The sequence below is a fragment of the Crotalus tigris genome, unplaced genomic scaffold (genome assembly GCF_016545835.1).
Source record: "Crotalus tigris isolate CLP2741 ecotype Arizona unplaced genomic scaffold, ASM1654583v1 scf7180000019550.566604, whole genome shotgun sequence".
Classification (NCBI taxonomy): Eukaryota; Metazoa; Chordata; class Lepidosauria; order Squamata; family Viperidae; genus Crotalus; species Crotalus tigris.
The window spans coordinates 379,934-405,434 of NW_024097590.1; the positions used below are offsets into that span (position 1 = coordinate 379,934).

At 38.4% G+C, this 25,501-nt stretch overlaps 1 protein-coding gene across 2 annotated transcripts in view; it reads left to right on the top strand.

Moving 5' to 3' along the window:
• The window catches only part of MDGA2 (MAM domain containing glycosylphosphatidylinositol anchor 2), a 376,726-nt gene that overhangs the window by 334,612 nt on the left and 16,613 nt on the right, over positions 1–25,501 (top strand). For both annotated transcript variants that reach the window (XM_039363106.1, XM_039363107.1), the window contains 4 exons: positions 7,445–7,465; positions 9,144–9,299; positions 10,607–10,765; positions 15,010–15,140. In XM_039363106.1, the coding sequence (XP_039219040.1) occupies positions 7,445–7,465; positions 9,144–9,299; positions 10,607–10,765; positions 15,010–15,140 (467 nt within the window). The remainder of the gene's footprint in view (positions 1–7,444; positions 7,466–9,143; positions 9,300–10,606; positions 10,766–15,009; positions 15,141–25,501) is intronic.

Here is a 25,501-nt window from a genome sequence, read left to right on the forward strand (position 1 = left end):
TATGCTGAGAGAGAGAGAGAGAGAGAGAGAGAGAGAGCGGGCGGGAGGAAGAGAGAGAGAGAGAGAGAGAGAGAGAGAGAGAGAGAGAGGGAGAGGGAGAGGGAGGGGGAGGGGAGAGAGGGAGGGAGGGAGGGAGAGAGGGAGAGGGAGGGGGAGGGGGAGAGGGGAGGGAGGGAGGGAGGAAAAGAAAGAAGAGAGAGAGGGGGGGAGGGAGGAAAGAAAGAGAGGGGGGAGAGAGGGAGGGAAGGAGGAAGAGAAAGAAAGAGAAAGAAAAGAAAGAAGAAAGAGAGAGGGAGGAGAGAGAGAGAGAGAGAGAGAGAGAGAGAGAGAGAGAGAGAGAGAGAGAGAGAGAGAGAGAGAGAGAGAAGCCCAAAGTTACCGAGCTGGCTTTCAGGAGAGATTAATAGCATTCTTGATTAGAAGCATTCACAAGTTGCAAAAGAGAGTTGATTGATATCAAAATGTTGGACACTACTAGGCAAATCCCCATCTTTTAAAAATATGGGTCACACACATTGCACATATGTGAGAAAGGGGTGGGTTTGATTGCCCAGTGGAACCCACAATTCTGAGATTGTTGACTTCGCCATAGGAGTAGGTGAGTCATTAAGTGTTCTGAATGCAAGCTTCCTATTTGATCAAAGAACTCAAAAAAGTAGAGCTGATGTTGCTGTGTCTGAGGAAACAGTTGGGAGGTAGAAGGATGACTAGAGATAGATCTATGAACACTTTTTCCTCACTTGTTTTCTTTGCTAGAAAACAAAGCAGTCTTCCAACATGCTCCAATTTTTCTCTTTGATCTTAGGAAGGCATTCCTGGTGGCATAAGAATGGAGGGATTCACGCCCAGGGGGCATAACTTCTGAGATGAGGTTTTTGATGCTGATACTCAGGGTATGCCATCCTATTTGTTTTACAGATGGGATGAATAATATTTTTCTAGGCAGAGGGCCTCATCTGGCTTTTGAATTATGTGCTTAGGGATTTTCTTCCCAAAAGCGACATATGGAATTTATGTTCAGATGAAATTCAAAACACACACACGTGTGCTTGCATGTGTGCTCACATGCACACACACAAGCCAAAGGAGTGGAAGAGATATAGCTTATATCTGAGTAATTATATAACTGCACTGTAAGTTTCTGAATTGAATTTGTTGGTTTATGAGCATGAGCATCTATTTATTTTTGGACTCCAAGACTTATCATTCCATGTAGCATGGCATAGTCAATGGTGAGGAATGTTGGGAGATAGCAATAGCAATAGTACTTAGATACCACTTCACAGTGCTTTACAGCCCTCTCTAAATGGTTTACAGAGTCAGTATATTGCCCCCAATAATCTGGATTGTCCTTTTATCCACCTGGAAAGGTTGGAAGGCTGAATTGAAGTCCTGGCAGTCAGCAGAATTAGCCTGCAATACTGCATTCTAATCACTGTGCCACTATGGCTTTTACAGTTTACAGTATATGTCTTTGGATATCTCAGTCATCCAAGTCATAGTTATCTCAAAGATGCTTTTTCAAAAGGCAACTGGATTAGAGAAATAGATAGAGAGGATCATTGGTTTGAAAGAGGGGTAAAAGAGCCATCTATGTTAGAATTGAACACCCTTCCCTCAACAGAGGTAGAAGAATATGACACCACCTGTTTCCTGTCCACAATGCAGTCCTTTCAGCAGTTCCAAAAAGATTCCACTACCATGTAAACTCTGATTCAGATGATGCTGAAAACACAGATAAACCCTCAAGTGGCCTCAACAATTCTCAGAGACAATCTTTCCATCCCCCTACTACCCTCCTGTCAGTACCTATCCTTCCATCTCTTCACTATCCATTTGCAACTGATGAAGCTTCTTGGAAGAGAAGCAAGACTTCTTCTTCAAGGTAAAAACAATCCAATTGCCTTTTGAAAAAGCACCTTTGAGAGATACAGTATAGATCAGCAATCTCTAAGAACCATACCTTCTTCAGTTCCTGGGCACATCCCAGTTAGTTAAATCTGTTCTTTGTAATATTTGGTCCTGTAATGTAGCACTTACGTGCTAAAACACACTGAAGAATCTCGTGGCAATCCTTGTGTTTACAGAAGAACTTTGAACTTAATGTGATGCTTTACTGGCAGGGTTTCTTTTTCTTCTTTTTTTCTTCCAAAACAAGTAGTTATCTTGCTTGCAGAATGACTCACTTTAGTTTGTGTCACTTATTTGTGCAATTATGAGTTTATTTTTCAGAACATTAGTGCTCTGATTCATGCTCTATAGTTACAGATTGAAAAGAGAAGAGCAAAAGAAAAAATATTACTCAAATTCACAACTGGGTTGTAAATGCTTAGTGAAGTTCTGCTTTCATTTAGCTTTTCATTTGAATTCTTTCACAGTAAACTTTCATACAATCACTTGAGTTTATGTGGATTCACTGTTGCAAAGCAGGTGTTACCCAAATATTGACTTCCATCATCTCTTCAGCAATACTGCAATCTCTCCATTTGGGGGTCACAGAATCAAATCTTTTCTGAATATATTCTAGAATAAGTGGATTAATGTATATGATTACTTCTCCACTTCAATGTGTTACTATCTTCCCTCAAAGAAATCAGTTCACTTTAAAGAATACAACTATGTTTATACTCAAAGAGATGCCACAAAAGGAACAAAGAATGGGGTTGGGAGAAGTTTAAGTGCATGCTAGTACAAATGTTTTTGTAGTGTTAAATAATAATTTTTAGAATGAAACAGTAGAGGACCCTTCAGAGGAAAGGCTTGTTCTTTCCTTCTGATGCAGTCACTTAGAATGCCTATTTATGGAGCCTTTTTTAAAAATGGGCAACCTCTCTCTCTCTCTCTCTCTCTCTCTCTCTCTCTGATTACTACTACTACTATTGTCTTCTTCTTCTTCTTCTTCTTCTTCTTCTTCTTCTTCTTCTTCTTCTTCTTCTTCTTCTTCTTCTTCTTCTTCTTCTCCTCCTCCTCCTCCTCCTCCTCCTCCTCCCCCCTTCCTCCTCCTCCTCTCTCCCAATTCCTCACACAAAGCAAGAAATAAAACTGCATCCAATCCGTGTACACCATATAGTCCCATCCTTTGGCATATTATCCCACCAATTACTGTCCTTGCCTTCCCAAAGTTAAATGTGCTCTTCCACCTCTGAAAGGTTGCCCAACCCTACTTTCAGGGAAGGAATCAAATGGCAGCTGGACTCAACCAGGCCAGTGGAAGATCTCATTATATTCTCCTAGCTTTCTGAAATAGAGAACAGGGGGAATCAAAAGTTGACATAAGATGCTGCAAGGCTTAGAAATTTCTCACATGCAGTTAGAGGTTTCAGATATGAATTTTTCAGCCCTGCTTGGAAATGCCAGGGACAGAACATGGCATATTTTACACATAAAGCAAGAAGAAATCTTTTTTCCCCTGGCCTCTCTACAGGACCATTTATTTTGTGTTGAACATCAAATCCTCCTAGACAGGATGGCTTCTTGTTTGACTTGCATTATTTTCTGGTCTATAATCCTTCAATTCTTAATAATGCAATCCCCTGGTGTCATTTTTAGCTTTCTTACCCCAGCTCAATCATATGAACCTCCTCCTTTTCCCCCTCCTCTGGAACACTGGAACCATAGAATCAGGCTTGCCAATTCCAACAGGGATAACTATAAGCTAAAAAGTTTCTCTAGATCTTGGCAGCTCAAATTGAGAGTTCTATCACTTTCATCAATTCTTATTTTCCCATCATGATAACTATTGCTTGCTACTTTCCTCACTGAGTGATTCTTGAACCTGGACCAGTGATAACAGAAGGATCTCCAAAAACTACCACTTCTGAGCTGTTATTCCCCACCTACATTCTTCTTGAGCTACTGGCCTGCAACATGTATATAACTAACCACTGTTGAATTTGTTTTTTGTTCCTGTCAATCATCAGGAGTTGATTATTTTCTTGCCAACCCATCCATTTGGCTCTGGTTCCTGTGTTGCAAACAATATGAATATTGCAGCATTGAAGGTTAGCCATTAACGATAGCTTCTCTCAAAGCCTCCAAGTTTGTCGACAAAGCAAACGTCACTCAATGCAGTTCCCCACAATTTGGTGTCAGAAGAATGCCAAAAATGAAATGTTTCTCAGCAAATGAGGAGTAATTGTGTTAGCAAACACAAGGAGGCCCATCTTGAATAACTGACTACATTTTCTCAAGGCAAATTATACAAGAAGCGAGTCACTGATTATTCCTCTTAAATAAAGGAATGTAAGAGGGAAAAGAAAGAGATAAAATGGCAATGAAGTGACGCTAAAGAGTTCTTTCAAAATAGCTTCGTGTAAATTAAATGTTGGCCCATGTATGCTGCTCAACTTGGAGTATGCATATCACAGATTTATTTATTTATGTATTATTTATGACATTTAGATTCTGCCTATCCCTCTCTCAGAGGGATTTTGTGAGGTGTACAACTACAAGCATAAAAACCTAAAAATACATCACTCAAAGGAGCTAAGTGAAAACAAAAATATTAGGGTCAAAAGGAAGGGGTGGGAGTTTTCAAGGCATTAATCTCATCCAAGGTTGTGCCCCATTCTGCAAGGCCAATGGGAATTGGTAGAGCCCAGTCATCAAACTCTTTCAAACTGCCAGGAGAGTTGCCATAAATGTAATTGGGAAACAATTCTGAGGCAACATCCTAGGTACACAATGATTTATTTCACCAAAAAGCTTTCCCTCTATTAAGATCTAGCAAGAAATTTGGATTCTGGGATTGGATGGTCCCACTTGCTTCTATTTTGGATCCCATCTGCCAAAGAATTTCAGCTGGCAGAATCTAAGAGAAAAGACGTTTCTGCTGTGGTATTCCTTTTGGAATTTTCTATTGCTGGGGATGAGATCAGGCCTCATACTCCTGGCCTTCCAGGAGAACCTTAAAACCTGGCTCTGCTGGCTGGCCTGGGCCCCCGATAAGAGCCCTCTATTCTGGGGTGGCTGATGAGGTAGAGAGAAAATCCCCACTCCCTCATCACCTATTCTAAAATAGTTTCAGACACTATTTAATCTTTTTTAAAAAAATGGCTTTGTATTGCCCAGAGTTGTTGTAACATTGAGATAGTGTCATATAAATTTAATAAATAAACAATAAATATTTATGTAGGGTAAGATTCCACAGATTCTCTTTGTTTCCTTTGGCTGAACAAAAATCAAATAAGATGGTGGTTTTCTCTTCAAATCCTCACTCACCCCCTGCCAAGGTTCATAGAAATACCCTTCTAAAGCACTAAAAAGTAAAAGCTCAAACAAAATAGTGTTTGTTTTTAATGTAACCAACAGGATACTTATTGTATATCCCCTTGATTTTCTTTTTCTCTTCTGTTCTCTGTAACCGCCAACTTGTATTTGGTATCTGCTAAAGATTCTGAAATCCTTTAGAATATTTGGAACTCTTGCTGATCTATAGCATCCCTGTGTTCTTTCTCCAATTATTCCTTACCTGCAACACTGTCGGATTTTTACAAATGTGCTAATGTCTCTCTTTGGGGGATATACAGTATCTTGTAGTTTGGATCACGGAGACATATTGTTCTAACACGGAAATATAATTTACTGGATGTTCTTCAATCAGTTGTTCTGATGTCTACTTTTCTAGGTTGTCTTGAGGATAAAAATGGGATAATTACTGTATGTACTGTATTACTCTGTTCCTTGAAAAAGATGTATAGAAATATTTTAAAATAAAATAAATGCCTATATAAGTTGCATGCTGCCCATCTTTTTCCATCAATGATTAAATATATAGCTTTTGAATATTTTGATAATACTGAAAGATAAAGCTGTATTCTTGCTATTGTTATGTTAACACAGTTTTTATTCTTGTTTTTCCCTCTATAAAATATCCTAAAGGACATTATAATTGTATATCTCCTGCCTCTTACCAAACAAAACAAATATAAAATTTTATAAATATTTTTACATGTTTTGCTTTAAGGAAAATCTATAAGGGACAGAATTAGAAAATTTAGAATACCATTTCTTAAGATATGAGAAAAGTAATTTGAAATGTAAATCAGAGCTGGAAAGAAAATGTATGTTTTTTAAACTCTTAATTATTTAAAGTATCTGCAACCCAAAGATTCTCCCAACCTAAATTATTATACTGGTGGAATAAAGAAAGCTAGGCATAATCAGGGGAGAAGTGTTGCAGTTTTCATTCCTAGAGGAGTCCTAGGAATTTTTAAAGGATTATTTTGCACCTGGGCTAAAAGGCTGGATGACTAGCTACAATACAAAACAGAGTTTATTCATGGTACTCTCCAAGATTGGTTGTTTTGTTGCAGTTTCATTACCCAAACTAGGTAACATCATCAGTGCTAATTGGGAGTGGGGTATGCTCTCATGTTATAGTCTAGTAGTGGCTTAACCTGTTGGTGGGACTAGGTTTGATTTAGAATGGTGACAAATTGAAACCATTTGGTTAAGTCTGTTCATGTGTTGTGAAATAAAAGAGTTTTTGTGTCTTCTGACTGTTAGATGGTCTTCATGGATGTGTTCTGCTAGTCTTATCGCAATTCGTCCTACATAGTGGTTGTTGCAGTCCTTACACTGTATGTTTATTGACTCCTGTTTTCTCCTTCTTTTTTCTTTTGAGGCTGCTGGGTCTTTTGGTTTACTTAGGATGTTTTGGAGGGCTTTAGTTGGTTTGTGATTATAACAGGCTGTTGGTGGTTTCTGAGATTTTTTTAATGTATGGCAGTGTTGTCCATTTTACAGCTTGCATTGGTTGTGCTATATTGGGTTGAGTAGTCAGGCACTTTTTGATGAAGTTGTGTGGATATTCATTTTTTTTAAGATGTTGTTTCCTTTCCCTGATGTTCAGGATAGCTGCAGTGTGCTTGTTGCTCATCTAAATAATGTTCTTACACAGCTTCTCTTGTGGAAGATTGAGTTATTACTTTGGTAGTGGAGCACTTGGTTGGTGTGGGTGGTTTTGTGGTAGACATGTGTTTCTAGTTTGTCATCACAGTCTCTGCTGATAAGGGTATCCAGGAAGAGTAGCATCTTTTTCTTTTTTTTTCTTCCCTTGTGAATTTGAGTCCTTTGAAGACGTTGTTGAAGATCTCATGTGTATTCTCTAACTGAGTGTGTTCTCTAGCCACTAGAATATAAAATGAGAGCAAACCCCATTCCTGACCAGCATTAATGATGTTACCTAGTTTGAGTAATGAAAAGTCTGCAAAACACACACACACACACACACACACACACACATAGCCAAGCTCAGAGAACATCAAGGACCCCTCATTTCAACCCTGAGCTACAAATATTCTCTTCTGTTAGAGTTTATAAGCCTAATTGTTGTCCAAGCCTGATGGAAGGGCACAAATAGCTGGAAAATCAGATACAAAACAGCTATCAGTATGCACAGAAAAAATTATTAATTTTAGGATCTTATCTTTTTCTTTTATAGCTCCAATGAACCCACATTTACGTAAGTATTGGAAATATCTTGTTGCTATATAAATTAAATTTATACTTTTCTTACTATTTATACAGACTGTGTATACAGTGCAAGGGGGAATAATATATCAGTGTAATGTGTAATGTAAACTTGGGACTTCACAATATAAATTTTGAAAAGATACAAAGGAACAAAAGGATAGATTGAAAAAAGAAAGAACAACAACAAAGCCCAGACACCAAACACTTCTTCAGATCTTATTTTTCCTTTCATCTGGGGAGGAAGAGAAAGCTGGAAGCCACACTTTTAATATTTTTAGCCTGCTAGAACAATAATGTTATTATGTCGTTCAAATAGATTATATAGAATTTACTATTATTTGGGGATGAAGTGTAGAGAAGGAGAGTTTAGATGATAAGAATAGTATTTAAGGCATCTACTTTGCCCATTAACATTCTCTAATAAGAAAAATCAATTTGGTTTCTCAGGCTGTATCATTTTTGAAGTTGGCGCCTTAAGTCTCTGCAAATAAGTCATCCATGTTGCCACTTTAGAATTTTTCCTTTTCTTACTTCCAAATGAGAACATCTATCTGTTTTAGAGGTTCTCTTGGGATGCAAAAATATTTCTGGGGGACACACATGTCATTTTCAGAAACTAAGGTTGCCCACCACTAGATTAGGATTGAAAGCAAAGATTTGACCAGATACGTAGATAGGATGACTGACAGCTCATAAAGGGGCATATAGTTGCTCTATACTGCCTCCTTCCAAATATTTGATGAATCTTCCAGGAAGCAAAGAAGGAAATAACTAGAGTCACTTATCCACCTAGGTATGGTCTAAACTTGTTGATTCAAAGATAAAGAGCAGAGACAGACAATGCATGTTCCTTCCAAATATTTGTCCCCAGTTTACATCAATTCTAGCCAGAATGGCCAGGGATAAGAAATGGTGGAATTTATAAGATAACTTCCAGAAGACTATGTTGTCCATCTTTCTTTGAAGTTATTATTAATGCATTTGCACTCACACAGAGGTCACCTTAAGGTTAAGGCTAAATTCTACAAATATTCCTTAATCCAGGCAAAATCTCTGGCAAACTCACAACTGTTTTTATATTTCCCCAATTATATCATTCCTATTGTTTCAATAGAAAGATAATTTAAACGGTCCTTCTCAAAAAAGCTACTATGGGTGCTGACTCCTTTAGCTGTCTAATAACTTTCTCATTCTAATCCAGTTTGGGGCCCGCATCCTAAAACTAAATTTGACAATATTTATGAAGAGACTCATAGCAAACATTTCCATGTTAATTGTATTAAATGCTTTCTTATCTCCCTTGACGCTACTGATCTAGCATGTTTCTAATCCAATTGCAGCACTTCAGTGATAGTTACATTTTCATAGGTGCCTCAACTTAGTTTAAGAGAATTAACTTCGATTTCTGCTACAGTCACAAGTAGTTATGAAGCCTTAATATCTTTATTGTTTTATTTATTATTTATTTTTAACCATCTTGATCGCTATTCTATCACTTGGAGTGGGCTACTAAACAATAATTCCATATATTTATAAAATCTAAACTGGAACATTGTGATTACAAAGCAGTTTTCTGAAGAAGAAAAAGAAGAAGAAAGCGAAAAGCCTTTGAAAATTGGTAACTTGAAATGATTATTTGTATGAATATGTGATTGATCTGTTGGCAGGAGAATTCCACTGTGGCTTTGAAGATGGCAACATTTGTTTATTCACCCAAGACGAAAAGGACAACTTTGATTGGACAAGACAAAACATTGTCCTTCGAGACACAAAATACACCCCAAACACTGGACCCAATGCTGACCGGTCAGGTTCCAAGGAAGGTAGAGTGTAACTCTCAGCTGGGTTTTGCAATAAAAAATAGGATATGCCTTTTAGCAATCAATAGTCTGCTTCTGATTTTGCCCGTATATCAGACTCTTTACTTTTCGTTGAGAACAAGCCACAGATAAGCCTGTAAATCTGAGCCCAAGTTTTCCATTTTGTTTAAACTTAGAAGCTATAGTTATATTCTTCAGAATGTGGACAGTTACTAAAATAGCAATAGCAATAGCACTTAGACTTATATACCACTTCACAGTGCTTTACAGCCTTCTCTAAGCAATTTACAGAGTCAGCATATTGCCCCCAACAATCTGGCTCCTCATTTTACTGATCTTGGAAGGATGGGAGGCTGAGTCAACTTTGAGCCAGTTAGGATTGAGGGAATCGAACTCTTGGCAATGTGAGCAGAGTTAGCCTGCAATACTGCATTCTAACCACTGTACCACCATGGCTCTTAACATCAAACAAAAGCTATCTTGGCTGATCTCAAAAAATCTAAGCAGGTTCAGGTACAGCTAATGTTTGGATGGGATAGTCAAAAAAAATTTTTGGAAATTGGCAATAGTGAAATGCTTTCATATTATTGTGAAGAAAGTATGTGATTATACTTGCACAGTGACCAAAACATAAGAGAGACATGTGAGTCTTTACCTCTTTAACATTTATCGATAAAGTGATTTTATTCATCTAATTCTGAAGGGAGACTATTCCATAAAGTAGGCACATTATTTTGAATATAATATTTGTAGTCCTTCAGCAACACCCACACAATATCACACAAAAATGAGGAATAATTGATAGCTTTTCCAGGGACTGTATGAGTGTGATGGATTGATTCCACTATGAAAAGGTAGTCTATAAGTAGTTCACACATGAATAAAATACTAAAGAAAAAATGTTTAAAATGGCAGATTCCCTTTTAATTTATATCTGTCTGATTCTTTTCTACATTTTATAAGTTCTCTGATTTATAAGTCACACAAATTTAATATTAGTCATATAAACAGTAGGAGTACAAACATCTTCCCTTGACAGGTCAACCTTTGAAACAGCTGTAGCAACTTACTACAGATAGCATCAGTACATAATATTTCCAAGGAACTTGGAACTTGAGCAAAACAGCATTGTGACCCTCAAGTCCTGCTTGAGAGTTTCCCATAGGTATTGGGAAAAGTGCTCTACTAGTAAATCTTCCGTTTACTTATCTTAAGTCTGAGCACTGTTCCCAGTCTCCAGAGAAAGATGTTTCTCCTTGTTAAATGTGGCATATCACCATTTCATGTTATTTTTTTTTCTTCCCTTCTAGGATTTTTCATGTACATTGAAGCATCCAGTCCTAGAAAAGAAGGTGATAGAGCAAAACTCATTACCCCAGTTTTCAGCATCCCTCCCAAAAACCCGTATGGAACCACAAATACTGCATATTGCTTCAGTTTTTATTACAACATGAATGGTCAACACATAGGTGAGTAATCGTCATCTTTCATCGCTGTTGCAAAACAAAAAAAAATTAGAGAGTTTCTTCATTTTCTTAAGATGGCAGTCAGACTACTGTCTGCATGTCTGAGTCCCACCAAATCACCTGAATGCTAATGAACGTCAGAAAAAAAATCAGACTGATATTGGGTTTGCTTCATCAGAGCCTGATTCAATTCAAGCATCTACTGAATATTTCAGAATTGGCCTTTCATTCTAGATATGAGATATATATGAATTCAATACACATGCCTTCACGTAAGATCTGGAGTCCAAACAACTCTAGCCCACAATATTTGGTTAATGATCCTCCTAATTACCCCAAATTTCTCCAGACATTTCCAAAATGGGGAAATCATTTTTTTATTATTATTATGGAAAAGGTTTGAGGGTTTTAAAGGAAAAATTAGGGCTGTAAGTCTTACAGAATTTTAAGGGAACTTTTAGACTTTAGAAAACCCAACTTCCCTAACATTAATTGATTTTCCCAAAGAGCGGATGGCTTAAGAAGCAAAATTTAATCTTTGCAAAGTTTAAGATGCCCATTTCAACCATTGAAAGTGAAAAAGAGGTATATATATGGGTATCAGATTTTTTTAAAGTGCACTCCCCCCTGCTGTAAGAAGTTATATATTCCTTATTCTAAGATATTAAACTGAATGATGCCACATAATTCCATCAAGCAAGTCTTCCATCAAGTGCAACATCAAATCATTAATTCATTATTCATATATTCATCATTCATCCATCCATTCATTCATTCAATTTATATGGCCACCATTTTCAAATAATTTCAAACAGCAGCAAACAATGATAAATGTCTCCTCTTCTATAAGCTCAGTGTTTCCCCATTCCAGCTTGTTCAAAGACCCCTTTCAGACCTTGGCATCATTTGGGGCTGGTGGACCACCACCATATAATGAACATTCAGAGGGGAAATGTAAAATGTTGGTAAATGGGCGTGATCCTTTTTTCTTTTCTTTTCTTTTTTTTTTTTTTTTTTTTTGAGAAAACATTTCACATTGTGCACATTTCTATGCACAATTTCTGTGCACAGAAATTGCACCGATGGTCAGGGTGAGTCTTTATGAGTCTTTCCTCAAATGTCCCCATAGAAACGTTTGATTGAAGAACATATTCTGCGGTCTTTGGAACTGTTGGATGAAATTCTTTCTGGTTTCAAAGTGAAACAAACAATATCAACTGTTGATTTTGCTGATCTTGCTGTTGTTATTACATTTTCCAAACTCAAATCTTTTATAAAAACAAGTTATCTAAATTAGCACAACAGAAGTACTTCACTAAAGTATAAAAATGGAATAAATTGACACTAGAGTTGCAGCAAAGTACCCTCCTTAATATGATGTAGGAAAAGACTGAAAACTTTTCTTTCCCTAGGCTTTTATTAGTATTGCTTAAGCTTTTGTGTTTTATGTCTCGTGCATTTTAGTGTTGTTTTTAATAGGGGTTTTCACTTTACCTTGTAAACTGCCAAGATCTATTAAGGGAGTTGATGTCATATAAATGTTTTATATAAATACATATATACCATGTAAGGAAATCAGGGCAGAGCTCATCATGGCAAACTAGAAAAATTCCTTGGTGTGCAGGAGGATATTTGGAGGAGGAGGGGGTATTATAACCCAGTATCAATGTACAATTTATTCTCTATTTAAAAGATTTTAATTATAAAATTAATGATAAAAATCAACTCCCCCTCAGCTGTCTGCATTTTTTTTTTCACATTCTGCCCCCTGCACAACATGTTTCTGTTTCATTTTAGATGGGGGGGGGGGTATTATTTAATATCATTAATTGTATCATATTGCTATTAAAAGCAATTAGAGGGAATAAAGTCAATGAAAAATAAACCAAAGAGAAACAAAAACCATAGCAGAAACTAGTTGCTGCATCAAACCATAACACTACAGAGTAACTCTCTGCACATAGCATTCTAGAAAACTAAATGATGATCATAATTGACCAAAAGCACAACATGAAAAAGTGATGGGAAATAGACTGTTGCTGTCTCACACTTGCCTCCTGCTGTATTAGAAAGTGCATTGCTTTCAAAATAGGCACATCTCTTTTAAATCTCTGATAGAAAAATGCATTTCACCTAAAGACATTTTATGCTACATTCTGGAAATGTCTACAAGCCAACTTAAAAGTGGGAGGGAAGCAATTCAGTAATTGAGAGGCTCTGTTGGAGAATGCCCTTCTTTGCCAATTTGAGGGAAGGAACATGAATGATCAAGAGAATTGCCTTGAAAATAAAATCAGTGGGCAGAAAGCCATTGAAATGTAGCTTTTGGAGATCCTGTAATGTTCTATTCAGCTGGTTCAGAACAAAAGAGTTAGATTCTTCCTGCCAATATACCCATGTCATTGAGAACTTTCATATCATAAATGTATTTATAACCTAGGCTTTCCATCCACATGCTATTTTTTTTTAAATGCCTTGGTTGCATTTCTTATCATTAATACATTGACAGTATCTCTCACATCATACTTCCCAAAACAAATATATGAGGCAGTTAACTATGGTTGAAAATAGTGCCTAAATCCAGACAGTGGATTAATTTAGCAAGCAGGCTAACTCTTTTATGAATCTAGCCACTGTGAAGTAAGTCCCTTCAGCTTTACCAACTGATTGTTTGGCCTCTTTCTCCAATATATATTGAAGGAAGTTAAATGCAATCCTAGCAAACTAAAAGTTTCCCCATAATAATAGTAAACTAATTATTGCTATGTCCCCCTAGACATCATAAACTAATTATTATTTAATATATATTTAAAGACTTTTTGCTACTTACATCTTGGGTAATAGAAATAATGCTTTTTTTCTTCTGTTGGTCATATACAACTCATATGCTTATTGTTGCATAGTACAGTAGTTCTTGACTTATGACTAGTCACTTAGCGAAATGCTCCCAAAATTTCTTATAACCCAATTTTGAAGTTACTATGTTGATGCACGCCCACACACACACAATCAAACACACACACTCATCATCGTCATTATCATCATCACATGATCACACTTTGGGCTCATGGCAACCCGCTTGTCTTTACAGTTGTTTATAACATCCCGTAATCACATGACCATGATTTTTGGTGCTTTTTGCCAGTTTCCATCATTTACTTCCAGTTTCCAGCTATTTGGTATAATGTATTCACTTAACAACTGCACTATTCACTTAATGACTGTGCCATTCAGTTAATGACCGTACCATTCACTTAAAAAATGCTGCAAAAATTGTCATAAAATTGGATCCAGTCAAATATAACCCACTTAATGCCTACAACAACTTATGACCATAATTCTGGGTCAATTACAGTCCTAAAGTGAGGACTGCCTGTAATTGCAATTAATGGTAGACAGAGAACTTCAATATTGTTTTTACAGTTTTTATCTCAGATGTTTCCCTTCTGAACACTCCTGAAAATCCCCCCCTCAAATATATCCAAACTCTGCTCATGTTGACTGTGTCCCTCCATATGTCATGCAGAATTCAGTGCTGCTTATGAACTGGTAGATATTTGCTCTAAAAAACAGAAAAAAACTTTTTTTTTCAAAAACAAAATTATCCAAATATCACAACTGAAATGCAGGAAAGTGGAAAGAACCCACATCTTGCCTACTTTGAATCATCACCTTGTCTTCTCCCATCCCAAAGGCTATTTGTAGTAGCCACCACACTACTACTACTTAGAACATGTAATCCTCCTTTGTCAGGATCCTATTCTATGCATGTAGCCTAGTGGACGGTGATTCATACAAGGATACGCCCAACTAAATTTATTATGGTTCTTAAATTTAACAACAGAATTGTCTGGGGCAAAGCACCAGAACTTGGAGGTGAGGCAGAGAACTCGTAGTGAAATGGAGCATCTTGCTAAGACCATGTTACAATGACTTCCTTCTGTGGAACAGAGAAGCAAAACACTGAAGCTTTCTGAAATAAAGCAGACTCAGCATGCAAACTCAGAGCTTTCAACAGAGAGACAGTCAGCAAAGAAAGGCACAAAAAGCCAGAAAATATCAGAGGCTTAAATTATGCTGAAATCCATACTCAAATGCTTCATTAAACTGACGTCTTTGGGCTTTTAAATTTCACATTTCTTTTTTGGTTCCACATCTGCCAATGTGTCTCAACCTCCTGACATTCTTGCTGTCCTCTTTGTTTTTCTTTAATTATGTATATGTGTGTCTATGCTCTTTTTTTAAAGGCACATTAAATGTTTATTTGCGGTTAAAAAGTCAAACTTCATCAGAAAGTCCATTCTGGTCTACAAGTGGGAACAAAGGACAACATTGGTTTCAAGCCCGTGTAAATATACATCCAAATTCATCATTTCAGGTAAGAATAGATGATGGTTGTTCCATAAAGAGGATCACTGCTAGTAGTCATAGTTTCACCCAAAAAACTGATTTTATGTGTTATGCACAAGTGGTTTGTATGAAATCGGTAAAGTTGCACTAGATGCCGCAACTATATGCTACAATAAATATAGTAGAATGTATTGTTTATTATTTTTTATTTTAAAAATTTATAAGCCACCCCACTCCCGAAGGACTCTGGGTGGCTAACAATAAAAAACACATAAAACATAACAAAACAAACAATGCAAAGACAGTCATCCAGGGGTCAGGTTTTATAAACCCCAGGCCTGCCGGAAAAGCCAGGTCTTAAGTAGCTTACGGAAGACCAACAGGGTGGGAGCGGTCCTAATCTCCGGGGGGAGCTGGTTCCAAAGCGTGGGCGCCATCACAGAGAAGGCCCTCCTCCGCGGCCCCGCCAAATGGCATTGCTTGGCCGACGGGGCCTGAAGGAGGCCCAGCCTGTGGGATCTAATCGGACGTAGGGAACTATGAGGTAGTAGGCGGTCTCGCAAATAGCCTGGCCCTGAGCCATATAGGGCTTTAAAGGTAATGACCAATACCTTGAATTGGACCCGAAGACCAATAGGCAACCAGTGCAGCTCACGGAGGATAGGCGTAACGTGGGTGTATCGAGGAGCACCCACTATCACTCGCGTGGCTGCATTCTGGACCAACTGTAGTCTCCGAATACTTTTCAAGGATAGCCCCATGTAGAGCACGTTGCAGTAGTCCAGACGTGAGGTGACAAGGGCGTGAGTGACTGTAAGGAGAGCCTCCCGGTCCAGGTAGGGTCGCAACTGGTGCAACAGGCGAACTTGTGCAAAGGTCCTCCCAGCCACAGCCATCAATTGATGTTCCAAATTCAGCTGTGGATCAAGGAGGACATCCAAGTTGCGAACCCGCTCTGAAGGGGGTATATTTTCCCCCGCAAGAGTCAACACTGGACAGTCGATATGATCCTTGGGAGGCAACATCCAAAGCCACTCGGTCTTGTCAGGATTGAGCCTGAGTCTGTTAACCCCCATCCAGACCCTCACGGCTTCGAGGCAACGGCCCATCACATCGGCCGCTTCACTGAGAGAGCTCGGGGAGGAGATATATAACTGGGTATCATCAGCATACTGATGAAACCTCACCCCGTGCTGTCTGATGATCTCACCCAGCGGCTTCATATAAATGTTAAATAGGAGGGGAGAGAGGACCGACCCCTGTGGCACGCCGCATTCAAGGGGCCTCGGGGTTGACCTCTGCCCTCCCACCAATACCGATTGCGACCGGCCAGAGAGGTAGGAGGAGAACCACCGTAAAACGGTGCCTCCCACTCCCACCCCTTCGAGTCGTCGCAAAAGGATACCATGATCGATGGTATCAAAAGCCACTGAGAGATCAAGTAGCACCAAGACAGAGGAATAACCCCTGTCTCAGGCCCGCCAGAGATCATCCATCAGCGCGACCAAAGCGGTTTCTGTGCTGAAGCCAGGCCTGAAGCCAGATTGAAAAGGGTCTAGATAATCCGCTTCATCCAGAGACCGTCGGAACTGGAGCACCATCACTCTCTCTGCAACCTTCCCCACAAAGGGGAGATTGGAGACTGGACAGAAGTTATTTAAATCAGCCAGGTCCAGGGTAGGCTTCTTGAGCAGGGGCCTCACAACCGCCTCCTTCAGGGATTGCGGGAAAGACCCCTCCCTCAACGAAGCGTTGATCAATACCTGGAGCTAGCCTTGTGTCACCTCCTTGGTAGCCGAGACCAACCAGGAAGGACACGGGTCCAATAAACAAGTGGAGGCGCTCATTGCTCATTGTTAATGTTGTTAAGCCAAAAAAGTACATTCACAGCAGCAACAAAACATCAATAAATTTTGAGTGTTTTTATTTCTATAATCTTTTTCCATGAAGAATTCCAAAATACAGAAAACGTCAATCAGTGCAGCCCTGCTCTCTGATAACATATAAAGATAGGTCTTTTATCAAGGCCTCTGTACCAGATAAATTTGATGGGGCCCACGATGGATTTTACAGATAAGCACTGACACTTTGAAATTGGGATTTTATCAGGATCTGTTAGGTCTAGAGAACTATGAATCTGTTGACATTTGTGCTTATCCGATGAGATGTACTGTCAGAATTGTCTTGGGCAAATCTATCAAATTTGATTTCATTCAGGGATGTTGTTAAGTTTTTTTGTTTCTTTCATTTTTCCAATTTATTTCCACATCAGGTTTTTGTAAAAAATAATAATAATAATAATAATCCCCAGAACATTTGTATGCAGTTTGGGCTCTCCTCCCCCAGAAATACATGCAGTTTTGCATATGCTTTTCATTGTCTGTGCCTTTTTGAAAACAATTTTCCCAAATATATTTCATTTTTGTGCACTCATTCTCTAATAGGAATATATTTCAATGCATTATCTGAGTTGCAAAGTGTTACCACATTCAGAATATTTAGATTAAGGCTGTAGGTGTGTATATAGATCTGAGACAAACCAACTGAGTAAATATACCAGTGGTGGCGAACCTCTGGCACAGGTGCCAGAGGGGGCACTCAGAGCCCTCTCTGTGGGCACGCGTGCCGTCACCCCAGTCCTAGACCTTCAGCTGGGTTTTATAAAACTTTTTCATTTTAGGCCTCCGCTGCCATGTGCAAAAAAAAAAAGGTTCAATCAGTCAATTTCAGCTTCTCGCGGGTGAAAAAAAGATCTTGCAAAGTTGGGATTGATTGAACTTTTTAGTCCCACCCAGCCTCTGTTACCACTGCAGCCATGCCCACCCAATGGGCCACACCCCCAATTGGCCACACCCAGCCAATGGGCCACACCCAGCCGGCACCCGGCGATGCATAAGTAGGTTTTGGGTTGCAGTTTGGGCACTCGGTCTGTAAAAGGTTCGCCATCACTGAAATATACTTTAAATGCAGCTTAAATGAGCTTCTCCCTACTTCCTAGCAGTTAAGCACTATCAGGCTTTGACCTAGGTTCACCTACCAAAACTGGATCTTCCAAAACAGGAATGATCAGTAATCCATCTATGTAACATTTCTGTGCCAGCACCCCACAATTCAGGAAGTTGGAGCAAAACACAAATAAGGCAAATAATGATGGGAGCAGCAGATAGTTTCACTGTCACTGCCTGGACTGACTTGGAAATATCCACTGGGAATATCTCCAGTAATTGCAGCATCTTTAGCATTCTTTTTTCTCTTCCTTTTTGACATTATTTTTCTCTCTCATCATTTTCTCTATCTCTCTGAGAGAATGCTAATCAGACACATACATGCAGCAGAGCCTGCTACTGCTATTATTATTACTATACAGGTAATCCTCAATTTATGACCACAATTGGGACTCGGATTGCCGTAGTAAGTCGTCATAAATTCAGGCACCCATGTAATTAGACCCAGTGTTTTGACTGCTTTTACTACTGTCATTAAGTAAATCATGTGGGCCTAAGCCCAAATCATGTGGTCATTAATCAAATCCATTTGCCCCAAATGGGTGTTTTTCTTTTTTGTTGGAAACTGGCAAAAAAGCTGAAAACAAAACAAAACAAAACCCATAGCAAATTGCACTCAATAACCTTGGGACATGTAGCTGGTTATAAATGCAATCCAGTTGTCATATATCCTAAATGTCCTCATGCTACTATGGTGAGCATGACATTTAATGACAACGAGAAATGCTGTGCAGTTTTTCAGAACTGAAGAAGCTTCTTGGATGAGAAGCAAAATGTCTTCAAGGAAAAACAAGAAAATTCAGTTGCCTTTTGTAAAAGCACCTTTCAGATAACTGAGAATCTCCATAGACTTATAGAATCCATAAAACATCCTTTCTGAGATCATTTATTGACTGATTGTAAATTAAGGACTGCTTGTATATGGTTGGTTGCCCAACCAGCCAGAGGTTGAGACTGCATTTGGCATTTTTATTCACCTTATTAATATTATTTATGTTGGGGTAATCTACTATTAGATTCACAGTCAAGGACAGGTGAAAATTTAATAAGGCAAGTCCTAGCCAAAATCCTACCTATTATTAAGGTAGCATCTAAGGATACAGCCAATTCTAAGCTGGGAATTTCTTTGTTAAGGTATTCAAGTCTGATAAATCCAAAATTTGCAAATATCAAGGGAGCCCTTTAGTTAGAGTTCCAAGGGCACCAATCATGATTATATAAGAGCAGATTTATTTTCCCATAAGCATTCAATTTCAATCTGCAACAATTTCATAATTGTTTTGGTTTGTTTTTTTATCAACCCTAGCAACCCCTGATATGGTTATGAATCAGATATAATGATTATTGTATGAGGCAGGATATGAAAAAAGTGCCTTTCTGTTTGGATTTTAAAGTCCCATGAGAACTTAAGCCAATCATTTTCCAAAACCTTCTCAACTTGATGGTCCCATTGATTCTTGCTACATTCAAATCCAAATCTCTGGCAAATGTTCCAATGAATAATTTTGATAACTCAAGTCATCACACTGCTTATAATCAAATTGTGAAATTTTGCTATAGCCACTGATCAAATGGTCATTTGTTTCATCATTTTCACCACAAAGATAACAAATTGTTTGTTACATGATAAACTTTTGCTTTCATGGAATTAGTGGGCAAAGTTTGTTCTTGAGCTGCTAAAATAATGCCTTAATTTTTTTTCTTTAACATTCCTGCTCTGAATCAGATCCATGTGGAGTTTTTATCAGCTTCTCCTTCTATGTCTTCAAATATTGACGATGCAATGGCTTGTTCTTCCATTTAATAAATTGGTTTTCTATAGCTTCTATATTTTCCATATACAGCCTTCAACTTTGTTGTGTTCAAAACTCTTCCTTGATTGACTTCCTTCAGTAATGGTTCCTCCTTTTCTTAATATGGCCATTCTAGTCATGTTTTTCTTCTTCCAAAGTTTGTTTCACCTATAGGAATTGTCTGTCCTTTGGCTCTTGGCAAATATAGCCAATCTATGTTGCTTGTGTGGTGAAGAGCATTTTATATTAGTTTTCTTGTGTTCTGATCCAAGTTATTGAATTCCATCTGGATCCAATCAATAATTCCTGCTGTAATGGAACTACCCAGGTAGTTTGGATGAGTTTCCAGAACTTAGGTTTATTTCAAAGTGTTTCAGAATTGTTTAATATGTTAGGCAAGAAGTACTTGCCTCTGTAATAAATCAAAAGCTTATAAAACTCCCAAATATGTATAGCCTTATCATATCTTTATTACCAAGATATAGTCCATCATCTTCATCAATTTTGCCTGCTTTTATGATTATGTCAATGCCAAATTGCATTCCAATATGGTTGCTGAATTCTTTTGTGCTTTTAGCAAGGAATACAATTTTGCCTTCGTTTTTCCAAATAGGTTTTAACCCATATAAAGTAAATGTGAAATTTTTACTCCTTTCTTTGCCAATTCATCAAGCCACAGTTTGTCTTGTTCAAAACTGATATTAGTGGAACAATTGAGAGTATAAAGAGTAAAGGTTATAATAAAAAAAATTCCACATTTAATTTCAACTTCCCCTAACTCCTTCACCATTAGCCATCAGCTTCGTTTGCCAATACTTCATTGAAGTATTCATAAATTGCCAAATGTTTCTGCTGATTCCAAAAATGTTGAGCCTTTTTTGAATCCAGCTATGTAGAATAGAATTGAATTATGATGATGATTTGTCACACAGTCAGCCAGATGTTTAGAGTGGCTTTGGCATTTTTACCCATTCAGTCATATTTATCTGAAGGGAGACCTCTACTCTGGCATCCAAAGTCTCAAATTATCTATTGATACCATTAGGAAGTACTACAAAAATCCTGCCTCTTTATACTGAAAAAACCCTGAGAAATAAATCACCCTAATTCTTATATGCTTCTTTGTGTCCATACCGTTCTCCTGCAATTCAGTTGCTGGTCCTTTGCTTGAATGAGAATTCTGACTGAAATACTATTTTTTGTCAGTCTAGAAACAAAATGCAGATCAGTTTCAAAAACCAAGGTCATATTATCCATTTTAAAATGCAAATTGGTGCAGCTCAAAAAGAGTATTGGTGGGAGGGAATGGATTAAAAATAGAATTCATCCATCAATCTATATGCTGAGCACCATTTCTAGAGTACCATTATGAACTGAACATTGCTTCCTGAGATTCCTCAGGGATTCTTCAGATTCCTACCTGCCTTCCCCTACATCATCTCTAACAGCTCAAGCCAAGCTTTGCAAAATCCCCCCTCCCCAATTTTTAATTCTTAAAAACTATTTGACTAGAATCTGCATCCTAAATGAGCTGAAACATAGAGTGGCATTCCTCCCTTCACTGGTAGAACATGAGAAAAGAGAAATCAACTGAGGGACATGCATAGCTATGTAAATCAGAAAACATAAAAGCTATTTCTGAACCGAGCTGATGAAAGTTTCAGCTTATGATTAAAAGGATGTTCCCTATAGCTAACAAAAGAAGAAGAAAGGGAAGTGTGGGAGGGGGGGGGGATGCTGTTTCAGGAAATGAAGAGAAGAAGAAAAGAAATTCTCACATTTGCTTCACTTTAGAATAAATTGGGTTTTTCCAGCTCAACTCTTAAAACTCCCTTTAATAGAATACACAGTATACTGATTTAAGTCCCAGTTTTCTTTCTTTTTCCTCCTCCCTCCATCCATATTCCTCCCCCCCACAAAAGATTGGGGATAATTAGTGGAGGATTTGGATTACTTGCAATTATCAATCATAGAGCTTCAAATGCTCAAACCCTGAGCTGCAAATGACAAAGGAAAGCTTGGGTGGGAGGATCAGGTTCCTGTGGTGCAACCAAGGGAGTCCTTTGATCTTTGGTAGCACTTATCATTTAGAGCCAAAGACCACAGGACTCTTACTGGAACTGATACTCTAGCCAGCCAAAGAAGCCCCATGACTCCCTTCTCACTTCCCAAGCGTAATGGGTAAGAACACTTAATACTGGAACCAATTACCCAGAGAAACAGTGGGTGTTTCTTTACCATTAGTGTTCACATTTCATTTGCATTCCTCCATTGGCCAGGTGGTTGGACTTGATGGCCTATGCATCTTTTCAAAATCTGTAGTTCTTCAATTTGTACAAACTGCAGGCTCTAATCACAAATAATGGCAGTGGGATACACATTTCGTAACAGGAGAGTTGTCCACATTTTGAACGTCTCATTTTAGAATTTAGGGATTTTAACCTTAATGCTCTGCATGTGGGGGTCTAGAAAGATTTATCAGTTCATTGCCTACATGGCAACCCTGGATTTATCCCAGGTAAACCTGGACCCTGTATATACTGGTGAAGTTATGCTGGAAGAAATTTTACCTCTGAGCAGCTGACATGTGATGGGGTTATGGAGGATAGTATACTGTATGTGTCCTTTTCTATGATCACATTATGTCCCGGTCGAGATGGGATTCTTTGTTCCATCTAGAGGAAACAGTTAAAAGTCTAGGGGCCATTTTAGTTTAATAAGGACCTCAGAAATTTGAAGTGGCAAATGCAGTCATGGAGGGAAGATGAAAATGAATCTGATCAAGCATGGTAAGTGATGGATTGTTATCTGGTGCATAATTTGGAATGGCCTAGTACCAGTTGGGAAAGGATGGAAAAGATTATCTCTCTGAAGTCTTTTGCACAACATTTTGTCCATAAAGTTGTTCAAATTCACTTGAGTTTGATTTGTCATGGGTAGAATGTGAAGCAGTGACTGGGAGAATATCTTATAATGTTTTTTTGATTTTTAAAGTCCAGTGATGTGGATAACATAGCCTCTCTGGTTATCTAGCATAACCTTCATGGCTCACTTGTGCAGCTGAGGGTATATGGTTAGCTAGACCTAGGAAGTGATCATTGTCTCTTTAGGGGATGGGTAATATCTGACAGCTTGAAAGAGGTATTAGTGTCTCCCTTCCTGAATTAGCACTCCCTCAACCCAGCCATATTGGACAACTACTACACTTTATGCAACTTTACTTTTTTTTTTAAGGAAACTTGTTGAAAAAGTGGAGTTTGAGCTGCAGAGTGATTTACAGGACCACTTTCATTTGTGATTCAGGTTTGAACATGAGATGGAAAGAGCATTGCTAGATCTAAGAGTGACCTTTAATGGGATCTTGATTGGAATAGTGTACCCTTCCTAGAACTACTAGATCTGTTAGTGGCATTCAATACCATTGACTATGACATTATTCTGGACAATCTTTGAGGCTTGGGAGTTGTGGACACTGTTTTAGATTGGGTTCCACATCTTCTTGACTGGGCAATTCCAATTGGTGGTTTGCTTGACAGGTGCTTCCCTGTGGGATGCCACAGAGTTCATTCAATTCTCTCTCCTGTTTTTAACTTCTGCATGAATTCACTGGAGGAGATCATACATCAGATTGAAATACAGTGTCATAAGTTTGTTTATGATAACCAGCATCCTGATCTGTGCCAGAGATGTTGTGAAAGTCTTAACTCAGTGCCTGTTCAGGTTGGTTATGGCAAAACAATCTGAGACTGAACCCTGTTTACCCAAAATGGCTTAATACCAGCTCCCATGTTAACTCTGTATCCCTGAAGGAGAACAGAAGTCCTTGACTTGAATATTACTGGGTCCTTGACTATTGCTGGATAGACAGAGGGAAATCATGACCAGGAGAACCTTTACCTTTACCCACCTTCAGTTGCTACGTTAGTTACAGTGTCTATTTGGAAAAGGAAGAAGAAAGGAGAGGGAAGCCCTAGCAAAAGTGATGTGATGTTTTACATTTAGGTTAGATTGATGCAATACATGTTACGTGGGGTTGCCTTTGAAGACCAATTGGTCTAAAACAGAGAAGCCCACTTATTGATGGATGAAATTGCCTGAAGGCATATAACAACTGTGTACATGTGTTGACTTGCAGTAGGTTTCCAGGTGATTTTGAAATGCTGATTTTAACCTATGAAGTTCTATATGGCATAGGTCACAGATATCTTTAGGATTACTTCTTCCTAGTAGAACGGGCTCGCCCAATGCTGAGAATTTTATTTATTTATTTATTTATTTATTTATTTATTTATTTATTTATTTATTTATTTATTTATGAGACTTATATACCGCTTTAAGTGCAAGCACTCTCTAAGCGGTATACACCAGTAAGCAATGTATATATATATATATTTACATTGCCCCCAACAATCTGGGTCCTCATTTTACCTACCTCGGAAGGATGGAAGCCTGAGTCAACCTTGAGCCGGTGAGATTTGAATCGCTGACCTGCTGAACACAGTCAGCTAAAGTGGCCTTCAGTACTGCACTCTAACTGCTGCGCCACCTTGATCTGTTTCCAGCAGCTTCCATATGCTGACCCACAAGAGACAACAGACATTTTGAACTATTATATCATCTTCTCTGCACTTTTATTATGGGATAGTCAGAAATTAAAATTGGCTTCTGTTGTGATGCATTGTGGCTTGATGCAACCCTGCTGTTACATCATTTGACCTTGAAGACAGAAGACAGAAACTATCTTTGTGATGTGAATGGTTTTTTCAGGAGGTGTAGGGAGAAGGTTGGAATTTTTTATCCATTCTTCAGTGAAGAAGGCTGTGGTTGCAGCTCAGAGGTTGACAGATTGTTTTATTCTGCCTGGTGAGAGCAAGTGTGGTGATAGGCAAAGGGAGAAGGTTGAATGATCATATGGCAACCAGTAATTACCTTGGTTGGCTAGGTATTGAATGCTCAATGCTAAGCAGAAGCAGTTAGATGCTAGTGTCAGTTTTCTTTGGCTGGTTGTGAGGTCAGGTGTGATGGGGCCACCAGGCCAGGAGTGGGAAGCAAGGATTGTGAATGATAAATATAGTGGGAGAAAGAAAGGCAGGCTGTGACATCATGGTGATGATCGGCTTAGAGAGATGGGCCAAGAGCAGGAGGTGGCCCATGTCAGAGAAAGTAGCTCCCCTGGCCTCACCTGAGTCCTTGAGGCAGGGTTGGGGAGGTGGTTTTTGTCATCCAGGAGACTCTAGTGGCTATCAGGGACATACTCCACAGATAGTCATATATGAGAGACTTAATAGGTTAGGTTCTTATTGTTGTAGTAGTTATTTTTATGTGCTTTTATGCTATTTTAATTGTTATGCTTTTGCTGGGTTTTTATATTTATGTTAACTATTGGCAATCTTTTATGTGATTATGGTTTATACAAAATTGATAAATAATATTGTAAATAAATAAAATACCCATCAAATATTTGCTTCATCCCAAAGAATATGAAATACCCAGAAATCTATTGTTCAGATACAGTGGACAGAGGATCAAGAGTCTTCTCCTCAGAGATAACTAAACAACCTTGTTATATGATGTGCACAACCATTAACACC